Source organism: Oncorhynchus clarkii, chromosome 24 (genome assembly GCF_045791955.1).
Source record: "Oncorhynchus clarkii lewisi isolate Uvic-CL-2024 chromosome 24, UVic_Ocla_1.0, whole genome shotgun sequence".
In the NCBI taxonomy this organism is placed as follows: Eukaryota; Metazoa; Chordata; class Actinopteri; order Salmoniformes; family Salmonidae; genus Oncorhynchus; species Oncorhynchus clarkii.
Window position 1 is genome coordinate 44,123,926 of NC_092170.1, and position 13,294 is coordinate 44,137,219.

Sequence of the window (13,294 nt, forward strand, 5' to 3'; positions counted from 1 at the left end):
AGACACTGTTGCCCTAAAGCACACAAAAAACTATACATATCTCAGCCTAAACATCAGCATCACAGGTAACATCCACAAAGCTGTGAACGGTCTGAGAGACAAGGCAAGAAGGGCCTTCTACGCCATCAAAAGGAACATAAATTTCATCATACCAATTAGGATCTGGCTAAAAATACTTGAATCAGTCATAGAGCCCATTGCCCTTTATGGTTGTGAGGTCTGGGGTCTGCTCACCAACCAAGACTTCACAAAATGGGACAAACACCAAATTGAGACTCTGCATGCAGAATTTTGCAAAAATGTCCTCCGTGTACAACGTAAAACACCAAATAATGTATGCAGAGAACAGAAAGGAGCAGGAGAAAGAGAAGGTTGAGGTGGAAGGATGGATGAAACCATATAATGGAGGTGTAGAGGCCCAGAAAGAGGAGGCCTGTGATCTGCTAACTGGTCGTTAGGTGGTTCAACAACAACCAGGCCTGAGGACAGCATTACACCACTACAGACAGGGAGGGAGAGGAGAAGGAAGAGAAAGAGAAGGCAGTGGTTTAGATAATGAGAGAGTAGGGAGCTGGAAATAGCAGAGCTACACAGGAGGACTCTCTCTCTGCTATGTGAGGTTCTGTACTGTGAGGTGCTACACTGTGAGGTGCTGTGCTGTGAGGTGCTACGCTGTGAGGTGTTGCGCTGTGAGGTGCTGCGCTGTGAGGTGCTGCGCTGTGAGGTGCTGCGCTGTGAGGTGCTGTGCTGTGCTGTACTGTGTGGTGCTACACTGTGTGGTGCTACACTGTGAGGTGCTACACTGTGAGGTGCTACGCTGTGAGGTGCTACGCTGTGAGGTGCTACGCTGTGAGGTGCTACGCTGTGAGGTGCTGTACTGTGAGGTGCTACACTGAGGTGCTGTACTGTGAGGTGCTGTACTGTGAGGTGCTGTACTGTGAGGTGCTGTACTGTGAGGTGCTGTACTGTGAGGTGCTGTACTGTGAGGTGCTGTACTGTGAGGTGCTGTACTGTGAGGTGCTGTGACCTGCTGCCTCCACAGTAAATGTCTTTGCCAGCCTTGGCCATCCTATTGCTTCTGACGGAGTGTGTGGATCTCTAGTAAAACCACAGCCCAAGAATGAGATTAGTCAATAAAATGCCTCTCCAATATGTCTCTCCTCTCTTCTCCTCATCTAGCCTGTTTCTAACGTCTCCGCTCCTGGCCCGTGAACCGGCCTATCCGCACGCTCCTGGCCCGTGAACCGGCCTATCCGCACGCTCCTGGCCCGTGAACCGGCCTATCCGCACGCTCCTGGCCCGTGAACCGGCCTATCCGCACGCTCCTGGCCCGTGAACCGGCCTATCCGCACGCTCCTGGCCCGTGAACCGGCCTATCCGCACGCTCCTGGCCCGTGAACCGGCCTTTCCGGTTCTATACGCCATGATATTACCCTGGTATACACACCATGATATTACACACCATGATGTTACCCTGGTCTACACGCCATGATATTACCCACCATGATATCACCCTGGTCTACACACCATGATATCACCCTGGTCTACACACCATGATATCACCCTGGTCTACACACCATGATATTACCCTGGTCTACACACCATGATATTACCCTGGTCTACACACCATGATGTCACCCTGGTCTACACACCATGATATCACCCTGGTCTACACACCATGATATCACCCTGGTCTACACACCATGATATCACCCTGGTCTACACACCATGATATCACCCTGGTCTACACACCATGATATCACCCTGGTCTACACACCATGATATCACCCTGGTCTACACACCATGATGTTACCCACCATGATATTACCCTGGTCTACACACCATGATATTACCCTGGTCTACACACCATGATGTTACCCACCATGATATTACCCTGGTCTACACACCATGATGTTACCCACCATGATATTACCCTGGTCTACACACCATGATATCACCCTGGTCTACACACCATGATATCACCCTGGTCTACACACCATGATATCACCCTGGTCTACACACCATGATATTATACAGGAGGAATAGTCAAAACACTTGCTTCGTGAGGTGTTCGCAATTAGTGATTGTTAGGTAACGCAACCCGAAAAGGCCCAGCCCCCTCGTCCTGGCCCAAAGTCCGGGCAGGTCCACTGAGGCCCAGTGAGTCTCTGGAGCTGGGCCGTGGAAACAAAGTCCGAGACCTTTAGATCAAACACTGGGGGAAACCTCCAATGGAAAGTCAATAGTGTTATATATTATCTATGACCCTTTGGTGGTTCTCACCTAAACATTTGTAAGGCACCACGATGTGGGCGTGGCCTTTACACAGCTTCTTCTCTTTCTTGCACCAGTTCTCAATCCTGATTGGCTGGTTGGCCTCCACCACGTTAGTGATCTGGAGCTCAGGGTACATCTGAGAGAAAGAGAGACAGAGAGAGGGGAGGGAGACGGGGAGAGAGAGAGAGAGAGAGGCGGGGGGGAGAGAGAGAGAGGCGGGGGGGAGAGAGAGAGAGGCGGGGGGGAGAGAGAGAGGCGGGGGCAAGAGAGAGGCGGGGTAGAGAGAGAAAGAGAGAGAGGCGGGGGGGAGAGAGAGAGAGAGGCGGGGGGGAGAGAGAGAGAGAGGCGGGGGGGAGAGAGAGAGAGAGGCGGGGGGGAGAGAGAGAGAGAGGCGGGGGGGAGAGAGAGAGAGAGGCGGGGGGGAGAGAGAGAGAGGCGGGGGGGAGAGAGAGAGAGGCGGGGGAGGGAGAGAGAGAGAGGCGGGGGAGGGAGAGAGAGAGAGGCGGGGGAGGGAGAGAGAAACAGGCGGGGGAGGGAGAGAGAAACAGGCGGGGGAGGGAGAGAGAGAGAGAGGCGGGGGAGGGAGAGAGAGAGAGGCGGGGGAGGGAGAGGCGTTGGAGAGAGAGAGAGAGGCGAGGGGGAGAGAGAGAGGCGGGGGAGGGGGAGCGAGAGAGAGGCGGGGGAGGGGGAGCGAGAGAGAGGCGGGGGAGGGGGAGAGAGAGAGAGAGAGGCGGGGGAGGGAGAGGCGTTGGAGAGAGCGAGAGAGGTGAGGGGGAGCGAGAGAGGCGGGGGAGGGGGAGAGAGAGAGAGAGAGGAGAGAGAGGACGGGGAGGGAGAGAGAGAGCAAGAGGCGGAGGGGGAAGAGAGAGGCGGAGGGGGAAGAGAGAGGCGGAGGGGGAAGAGAGAGGCGGAGGGGGAAGAGAGAGAGGCGGAGGGGCGGAGGGGGAAGAGAGAGGCGGAGGGGGAAGAGAGAGGCGGGGGGGAGAGAGAGGCGGAGGGGGAAGAGAGAGGCAGAGGGGGAAGAGAGAGGCAGAGGGGGAAGAGAGAGGCGGGGGGGAAGAGAGAGGCGGGGGGGAGAGAGAGAGGCGGGGGGGAGAGAGAGAGAGGCGGGGGGGAGAGAGAGAGAGGGAGGCGGGGGGGTGAGAGAGAGAGAGAGGCGGGGGGGTGAGAGAGAGAGAGAGGCGGGGGGGAGAGAGAGAGAGAGAGGCGGGGGGGAGAGAGAGAGAGAGAGGCGGGGGGGAGAGAGAGAGAGGCGGGGGGGAGAGAGGACAGGGAGGGAGAGAGAGGCGGGGGGGAGAGAGAGAGGCGGGGGAGGGAGAGGACGGGGAGGGAGAGAGAGAGGCGGGGAGGGAGAGAGAGAGGCGGGGGAGGGAGAGAGAGGCGGGGGAGGGAGAGAGAGGCGGGGGAGGGAGAGAGAGAGGCGGGGGAGGGAGAGAGAGAGAGGCGGGGGAGGGAGAGAGAGAGGCGGGGGAGGGAGAGGACGGGGAGGGAGAGAGAGAGGCGGGGAAGGGAGAGAGAGAGGCGGGGGAGGGAGAGAGAGAGGCGGGGGAGGGAGAGAGAGAGGCGGGGGAGGGAGAGAGAGAGGCGGGGGAGGGAGAGAGAGAGGCGGGGGAGGGAGAGAGAGAGAGAGAGAGAGGCGGGGGAGGGAGAGAGTGAGAGAGAGAGGCGGGGGAGGGAGAGAGTGAGAGAGAGGCGGGGGAGGGAGAGAGTGAGAGAGAGGCGGGGGAGGGAGAGAGTGAGAGAGAGGCGGGGGAGGGAGAGAGTGAGAGAGAGGCGGGGGAGAGAGAGAGAGAGAGAGAGAGAGAGAGAGAGAGAGAGAGAGAGAGAGAGAGAGGCGGGGAGAGAGAGAGAGATAAATGGTGTTTCTTCATTACCTATTCATCTCCCTCCTGTCTCCAGTTAGCTCAGCATGTGAATATACTTGGACAAGAAATCCTCACAAAAATAGTAAACCAAGGAGAATTCCAACAAGTGAGAACATGTTGACATTTTGCCAGTCCTAAAAAAGAAAAAAGCTATTTTAGGGTTAGGGATTAGATTGAGGGTTAGGGATTAGATTGAGGGTTAGGGATTAGATTGAGGGTTAGGGATTAGATTGAGGGTTAGGGATTAGATTGAGGGTTAGGGATTAGATTGAGGGTTGGGGATTAGATTGAGGGTTAGGGATTAGATTGAGGGTTAGGGATTAGATTGAGGGTTAGGGATTAGATTGAGGGTTAGGGATTAGATTGAGGGTTAGGGATTAGATTGAGGGTTAGGGATTAGATTGAGGGTTGGGGATTAGATTGAGGGTTAGGGATTAGATTGAGGGTTAGGGATTAGATTGAGGGTTAGGGATTAGATTGAGGGTTAGGGATTCGATTGAGGTTTAGGGATTCAATTGAGGGTTAGAATTATGGTTAGGTTTAGGGATTAGATTGAGGGTTAGGTTTAGAGATTAAGGGTTAGAATTAGGATTAGGGATTGGATTGAGGGTTAGGTTTAGGGATCGGATTGAGGGTTAGAATTAGGATTAGGGATTGGATTGAGGGTTAGGTTTAGGGATTGGATTGAGGGTTAGAATTAGGATTAGGTTTAAATATTGGGGTTTAGGGATTAGATTAAGGGTTAGAATTAGGATTTTGAATGAGAATCAATTGTTGGTCACCAAACAATCCTCACAAATATAGTAATAGACAACTGTGTGTGTGTGTGTGTGTGTGTCTTTAGATACAGTGTACAGTTAGGGGTTACAGTAGTTTACAGAGACAGACAAGGAGAGAGGGATGTGTTAATACGATAATATCTATGGAGGGTCTGTATAACACAGTGAATAAAGACCTGAGTCAGCGGAGAGACCGTAGGAAGGTCAACCGACTGTGGAGTCACGCTGATAACGGTCCCCCTACAGGTTAACAGTGTAACATGGTCTCACCTCCTGACAGTAGCGCAGCACGCCCTCTTTGGTTCCTACACAGCTCTTCAGCCCGGAAGGGTCCGGTTCCCAGCGTCCTGTCTGGATGTTTACGTGCATGTTGAGCTTCCCACAGAACATGGCCACCTGAGGCTCCGCTACGGCAAAACCTGTGCCCGCATTGGCTGCAAGCGCCTGGAAGGAGGGGGGGGAAGGAAAAGAGAGCGAGAGCGAGAGCGAGAGAAATGAGAGGTTAATGCATATACTCATTACAGAGTCGTAAAGTTAGGGAGGGAATATTCTGTCAGCCGGGCCAGCCTTCAGACCTGAGTGTCAGTCTGTCCTGATGAAGGCTCTGTGGGCTGTAACCAAACTGAGTCAGTCTGCCCTGATGAAGGCTCTGTGGGCTGTAACCAAACTGAGTCAGTCTGCCCTGATGAAGGCTCTGTGGGCTGTAACCTACAGACACCCTACAGACGCGCGCGCGCGCCCCCCGGAAGGCCCTACAGCCGCCCCCCCATGGGAGGCCCGACCCACCTGAAAAGTTTAATTTAATTTACATTAAGCTCGCCCGTTCTGTGAGATATTAAATGTTGTGATTTCACAACAAGCAAAATGTAAAAATGTCCATAACGCTGTTCACACCCTTATGTCATAGTCAGGGTAGCAGCGGATCAGTTGTCTTGTCGGCCAACCAGGGATGAGAAACCCCTTATCGTCACAACTCTAAGTAGCCGGATCACAAAGCCAAAGCACTAGAAAACCATTGGTTTCTGCTACAACAGCAGGAAGGAGACACAACGGTCATGAGTAGTTTATTGACAGGTCATATCAACACTAGTTCACCCCTCAGTGTGAGGGTGTCACACCACAGTTAACTCTCATTAATCAGTAAGCCCAGGCTCTTAGCATCACTAACTTGGCAGTGTGTGTGTGACATCTCTCAGTCTAGAGCTGTAGCTTGTTCTATCATGGTCATACAGTACAGTACAGTAGAGCACAGTGCAGTACAGTATAGCACAGTGCAAGTACAGTAGAGCACAGTGCAGTACAGTAGAGCACAGTGCAGTACAGTAGAGCACAGTGCAGTACAGTAGAGCACAGTGCAGTACAGTACAGTAGAGCACAGTGCAGTACAGTAGAGCACAGTAGAGCACAGTGCAGTACAGTAGAGCACAGTGCAGTAGAGCACAGTAAAGCACTGTGCAGTACAGTAGATCACAGTGCAGTACAGTAGAGCACAGTGCAGTACAGTAGAGCACAGTAGAGCACAGTACAGTACAGTAGAGCGCAGTACAGTAGAGTGCAGTGCAGTACAGTAGAGCGCAGTGCAGTACAGTAGAGCGCAGTGCAGTACAGTGGAGCGCAGTGCAGTAGAGCATGGGTTCCCAAACCTTTTCACCTTCCAGCATTGGGGAACGTCCCTTACCCCCTGCTTGTGAGCCACGGGCATAAGTCCTGTTCACACCTCTCGTTGGTGACATTTTCCAGGTTTAAAAGCTTATTTCCTGCCATTCTATACATTTTGTCACGTCTAATGTGCGAGTGATTCAAAACATTACTACAATATCTACGGGTTAAAAAACCTAGCTAGAAACTGTTAGTTGTACTCCCTGTATATAGCCATGGTACTTCCTGTATATAGCCATGTTATTACCTGGTACTCCCTGTATATAGCCATGTTATTACCTGGTACTCCCTGTATATAGCCATGTTATTACCTGGTACTTCCTGTATATAGCCATGTTATTACCTGGTACTTCCTGTATATAGCCATGTTATTGCCAGACCCAGACAACAGTCCAGCACAACAACACCCCCTCAACCAGACCCAGACAACAGTCCAGCTCAACAACACCCCCTCAACCAGACAACAGTCCAGCACAACAACACCCCCTCAACCAGACCTAGACAACAGTACAGCACAACAACACCCCCTCAACCAGACAACAGTCCAGCACAACAACACCCCCTCAACCAGAGCTGGAGGTGGAGAGACAACATCAACAAGAGAAGAACAGAGCACTAGAGGAGAGGATCAGACTGATGGAGGAGAGGGTGAGGGGATGGAGGAGGGGGTGAGGGGGATGGAGGAGAGGATCAGACTGATGGAGGAGAGGGTGAGGGGGATGGAGGAGAGGATCAGACTGCTGGAGGAGAGGGTGAGGGGATGGAGGAGAGGATCAGACTGATGGAGGAGAGGGTGAGGGGGATGAAGGAGAGGGTGAGGGGGATGGAGGAGAGGATCAGACTGCTGGAGGAGAGGGTGAGGGGGATGGAGGGTGAGGGGGATGGAGGAGAGGATCCGACTGATGGAGGAGAGGGTGAGGGGGACAACGTGTGACAGAACAACCCTGTAGAGAGCCAGCCACCCCCGCTTAGAAGCCAGTAGAACAGTCCACCTCAGACCCTGACCATAGCCTCAACATCACAGCAGAACAGTCCACCTCAGACCCTGACCATAGCCTCAACATCACAGCAGAACAGTGAGTAAGGCTAGTTTCCTGAATTTCCGCCTGTCTGACGTGCCCAAAGTAAACAGCCTGTCCCTCAGGCCCAGAAGCCAGGATATGCATATAAATTAGTAGCATTGGATATAAAACACTCTAAAACTGTTAAAATAATGTCTGGAGAATAACAGAACTGATATAGCAGGCGAAAACCTCGAGGAAAATCCATCCGGAAATTATTTTTTTGGAGCTCCGAATGACTGCCAACTAGACTTCCGATCTAATTTTCTGCCTCCCAGATTGCAGTTCCTATGGCTTCCACTAGATGTCAACAGTCTTTAAACCAGGTTTTAGGCTTGTTTTTTTAAATGAAGTATTTGTAGTCGTTCCAAGTTGAGTGCCAGAGCAAAAGTAGTCTTTTTGTGGGCGTGAACGTGGGCGGTTCATTCTTTTCCATTGCTATTGAACATAGTAATCTCCGTATGACATATTATAGTTTATTTAGATATTAGACAACCGGAGGATTAATAAAAAACAGTTTGACTCGTTTGGACGAACTTTGCTGGTAATTTTGTATGCATGTTGAAGGACTGGATTGTTGAATTCAATGGCGCCAACAAAACTGCGTTTTTGGGATATAAAGAAGGACTTTATCGAACAAAACGACCATTCGTTGTGTAGCTGGGACCCTTGGGATTGCAACCAGAGGAAGATCTTCAAAAATAAGTGATTTATTTTAAATCGCTATTTGTTATTTCGTGACGCCTGTGCTGGTTAGGAAAATATGCTAATGTGAGGCGCTGTCCTCAGACAATCGAATGCTTTCGCCGTAAATCCTTTTTGAAATCTGACGACGCACACAACTACACACAATACCCCATAATGACAAAGCAAAAACAGGCTTTTAGAAATGTGGTCTATGTGAGTTAGTTGATACTGGTCTACCTCAAATAGACCGTACTGTTGGCTACCTGGTAGTAAAACATTTCCTTTCGTCCTCTGTTCGACTTGGCCAATGTCACCGGAAGCAGTGGGAGGTATGATTGTGTGTGTGTGTGAGTCATGTGACATTCTGCTGGGGGACAGCTGTGTGTGTGTGTGAGTCATGTGACATTCTGCTGGGGGACAGCTGTGTGTGTGTGTGAGTCATGTGACATTCTGCTGGGGGACAGCTGTGTGTGTGTGTGAGTCATGTGACATTCTGCTGGGGGACAGCTGTGTGTGTGTGAGTCATGTGACATTCTGCTGGGGGACAGCTGTGTGTGTGAGTCATGTGACATTCTGCTGGGGGACAGCTGTGTGTGTGTGAGTCATGTGACATTCTGCTGGGGGACAGCTGTGTGTGTGTGAGTCATGTGACATTCTGCTGGGGGACAGCTGTGTGTGTGTGTGAGTCATGTGACATTCTGCTGGGGGACAGCTGTGTGTGTGAGAGTCATTTGACATTCTGCTGGGGGACAGCTGTGTGTGTGTGAGTCATGTGACATGCTGCTGGGGGACAGCTGTGTGTGTGTGAGTCATTTGACATTCTGCTGGGGGACAGCTGTGTGTGTGTGAGTCATTTGACATTCTGCTGGGGGACAGCTGTGTGTGTGAGTCATGTGACATTCTGCTAGGGGACAGCTGTGTGTGTGTGAGTCATGTGACATTCTGCTGGGGGACAGCTGTGTGTGTGTTGACAGTATTTTCGAGTGTTTTCTCTCTCCCCCCTCGTCCGTCTGTAACCTGGTCATTCTCCAGTAGCAGGGTCGTACAGTCTGAATGAGGACTTCAAAATGGCCTGTCACCATAGAAACATTCTACAAAAGCATCTCAGCTATTCACTCTGAATAACAGAGGAGAAAAAAGACGGGAGAGAGAGTGCAGAACTGGAGGAAGGGAGGGAGGGAGGGAGGGAGGGAGGGAGGGAGAGACTGGAGAAGTGGAGAGGGAGGGAGAGGGGGAGTGGAGAGACTGGAGGGAGGGAGAGGGAGGGAGAGAGGGAGGGAGAGAGAGAGAGACTGGAGAAGTGGAGAGGGAGGGAGGGAGGGAGAGACTGGAGAATAGAGGATTCCTGATTAAATCGGCATGGTCGATTAATTAGGGCCGATTTCAAGTTTTCATAACAATCGGTAATCGGCATTTTTGGACGCCGATTATGGCCGATTACATTGCATGAGGAAACTGCGTGGCAGGATGACCACCTGTTACGGGAGTGCAGCAAGAAGCCAAGGTAAGTTGCCTGTTACGCGGGTGCAGCAAGAAGCCAAGGTAAGTTGCCTGTTACGCGGGTGCAGCAAGAAGCCAAGGTAAGTTGCCTGTTACGCGGGTGCAGCAAGAAGCCAAGATAGCTAGCATTAAACGAATCTTATAAAAACAATCAATCAATCTTCACAATCACTAGTTAACCTAGTAATATCACTAGATATCACTAGTTAACCTAGTAATATCACTAGTTAACCTAGTAATATCACTAGATATCACTAGTTAACCTAGTAATATCACTAGATATCACTAGTTAACCTAGTAATATCACTAGTTAACCTAGTAATATCACTAGATATCACTAGTTAACCTAGTAATATCACTAGTTAACCTAGTAATATCACTAGTTAACCTAGTAATATCACTAGTTAACCTAGTAATATCACTAGTTAACCTAGTAATATCACTAGTTAACCTAGTAATATCACTAGATATCACTAGTTAACCTAGTAATATCACTAGTTAACCTAGTAATATCACTAGATATCACTAGTTAACCTAGTAATATCACTAGATATCACTAGTTAACCTAGTAATATCACTAGTTAACCTAGTAATATCACTAGATATCACTAGTTAACCTAGTAATATCACTAGTTAACCTAGTAATATCACTAGTTAACCTAGTAATATCACTAGTTAACCTAGTAATATCACTAGTTAACCTAGTAATATCACTAGTTAACCTAGTAATATCACTAGATATCACTAGTTAACCTAGTAATATCACTAGTTAACCTAGTAATATCACTAGATATCACTAGTTAACCTAGTAATATCACTAGATATCACTAGTTAACCTAGTAATATCACTAGTTAACCTAGTAATATCACTAGTTAACCTAGTAATATCACTAGATATCACTAGTTAACCTAGTAATATCACTAGTTAACCTAGTAATATCACTAGTTAACCTAGTAATATCACTAGTTAACCTAGTAATATCACTAGTTAACCTAGTAATATCACTAGTTAACCTAGTAATATCGTCAACCATGTCAGAACCACTTAACAAAAGCGCATTTGCAAAAAAAGCACAATCGTTGCACCAATGTACCTCACCATAAACACCAATGTACCTCACCATAAACATCAATGTACCTCACCATAAACACCAATGTACCTCACCATAAACACCAATGTACCTCACCATAAACATCAATGTACCTCACCATAAACACCAATGTACCTCACCATAAACACCAATGTACCTCACCATAAACACCAATGTACCTCACCCTAAACACCAATGTACCTCACCATAAACACCAATGTACCTCACCATAAACACCAATGTACCTCACCATAAACACCAATGTACCTCACCATAAACACCAATGTACCTCACCATAAACACCAATGTACCTCACCCTAAACACCAATGTACCTCACCATAAACACCAATGTACCTCACCATAAACACCAATGTACCTCACCATAAACACCAATAAACACCAATGTACCTCACCCTAAACACCAATGTACCTCACCATAAACACCAATGTACCTCACCATAAACACCAATGTACCATAAACACCAATGTACCTCACCATAAACACCAATGTACCATAAACACCAATGTACCATAAACACCAATGTACCATAAACACCAATGTACCATAAACACCAATGTACCTCACCATAAACACCAATGTACCTCACCATAAACACCAATGTACCTCACCATAAACACCAATGTACCTCACCATAAACACCAATGTACCTCACCATAAACACCAATGTACCTCACCATAAACACCAATGTACCTCACCATAAACACCAATGTACCTCACCATAAACACCAATGTACCTCACCATAAACACCAATGTACCTCACCATAAACACCAATGTACCTCACCATAAACACCAATGTACCTCACCATAAACACCAATGTACCTCACCATAAACACCAATGTACCTCACCATAAACACCAATGTACCTCACCATAAACACCAATGTACCTCACCATAAACACCAATGTACCTCACCATAAACACCAATGTACCTCACCCTAAACACCAATGTACCTCACCATAAACACCAATGTACCTCACCATAAACACCAATGTACCTCACCATAAACACCAATGTACCTCACCATAAACACCAATGTACCTCACCATAAACACCAATGTACCTCACCATAAACACCAATGTACCTCACCATAAACACCAATGTACCTCACCCTAAACACCAATGTACCTCACCCTAAACACCAATGTACCTCACCATAAACACCAATGTACCTCACCATAAACACCAATGTACCTCACCCTAAACACCAATGTACCTCACCCTAAACACCAATGTACCTCACCCTAAACACCAATGTACCTCACCCTAAACACCAATGTACCTCACCATAAACACCAATGTACCTCACCATAAACACCAATGTACCTCACCCTAAACACCAATGTACCTCACCCTAAACACCAATGTACCTCACCATAAACACCAATGTACCTCACCCTAAACACCAATGTACCTCACCCTAAACACCAATGTACCTCACCCTAAACACCAATGTACCTCACCCTAAACACCAATGTACCTCACCATAAACACCAATGTACCTCACCCTAAACACCAATGTACCTCACCCTAAACACCAATGTACCTCACCCTAAACACCAATGTACCTCACCATAAACACCAATGTACCTCACCCTAAACACCAATGTACCTCACCATAAACACCAATGTACCTCACCCTAAACACCAATGTACCTCACCATAAACACCAATGTACCTCACCCTAAACACCAATGTACCTCACCATAAACACCAATGTACCTCACCATAAACACCAATGTACCTCACCATCAACACCAATGTACCTCACCATAAACACCAATGTACCTCACCCTAAACACCAATGTACCTCACCATAAACACCAATGTACCTCACCCTAAACACCAATGTACCTCACCATAAACACCAATGTACCTCACCATAAACACCAATGTACCTCACCATAAACACCAATGTACTTCACCATAAACACCAATGTACCTCACCATAAACACCAATGTACCTAAACACCAATGTACCTCACCATAAACACCAATGTACCTCACCATAAACACCAATGTACCTCACCATAAACACCAATGTACCTCACCATAAACACCAATGTACCTCACCCTAAACACCAATGTACCTCACCATAAACACCAATGTACCTCACCATAAACACCAATGTACCTCACCATAAACACCAATGTACCTCACCATAAACACCAATGTACCTCACCATAAACACCAATGTACCTCACCATAAACACCAATGTACCTCACCATAAACACCAATGTACCTCACCCTAAACACCAATGTACCTCACCCTAAACACCAATGTACCTCACCCTAAACACCAATGTACCTCACCATAAACACCAATGTACCTCACCATAAACACCAA

At 48.4% G+C, this 13,294-nt stretch overlaps 1 protein-coding gene across 16 annotated transcripts in view; it reads right to left on the reverse strand.

Moving 5' to 3' along the window:
- LOC139383183 (amyloid beta (A4) precursor-like protein 2) overlaps window positions 1-13,294 on the reverse strand; it is a 159,263-nt gene that overhangs the window by 92,562 nt on the left and 53,407 nt on the right. For all 16 annotated transcript variants that reach the window (XM_071127616.1, XM_071127607.1, XM_071127615.1 and 13 more), the window contains exons 2-3: window positions 5,192-5,365; window positions 2,284-2,413 (exon numbers count right to left, since the gene is read on the reverse strand). In XM_071127616.1, coding sequence (XP_070983717.1) covers window positions 2,284-2,413; window positions 5,192-5,365 — 304 coding nt within the window. The remainder of the gene's footprint in view (window positions 1-2,283; window positions 2,414-5,191; window positions 5,366-13,294) is intronic.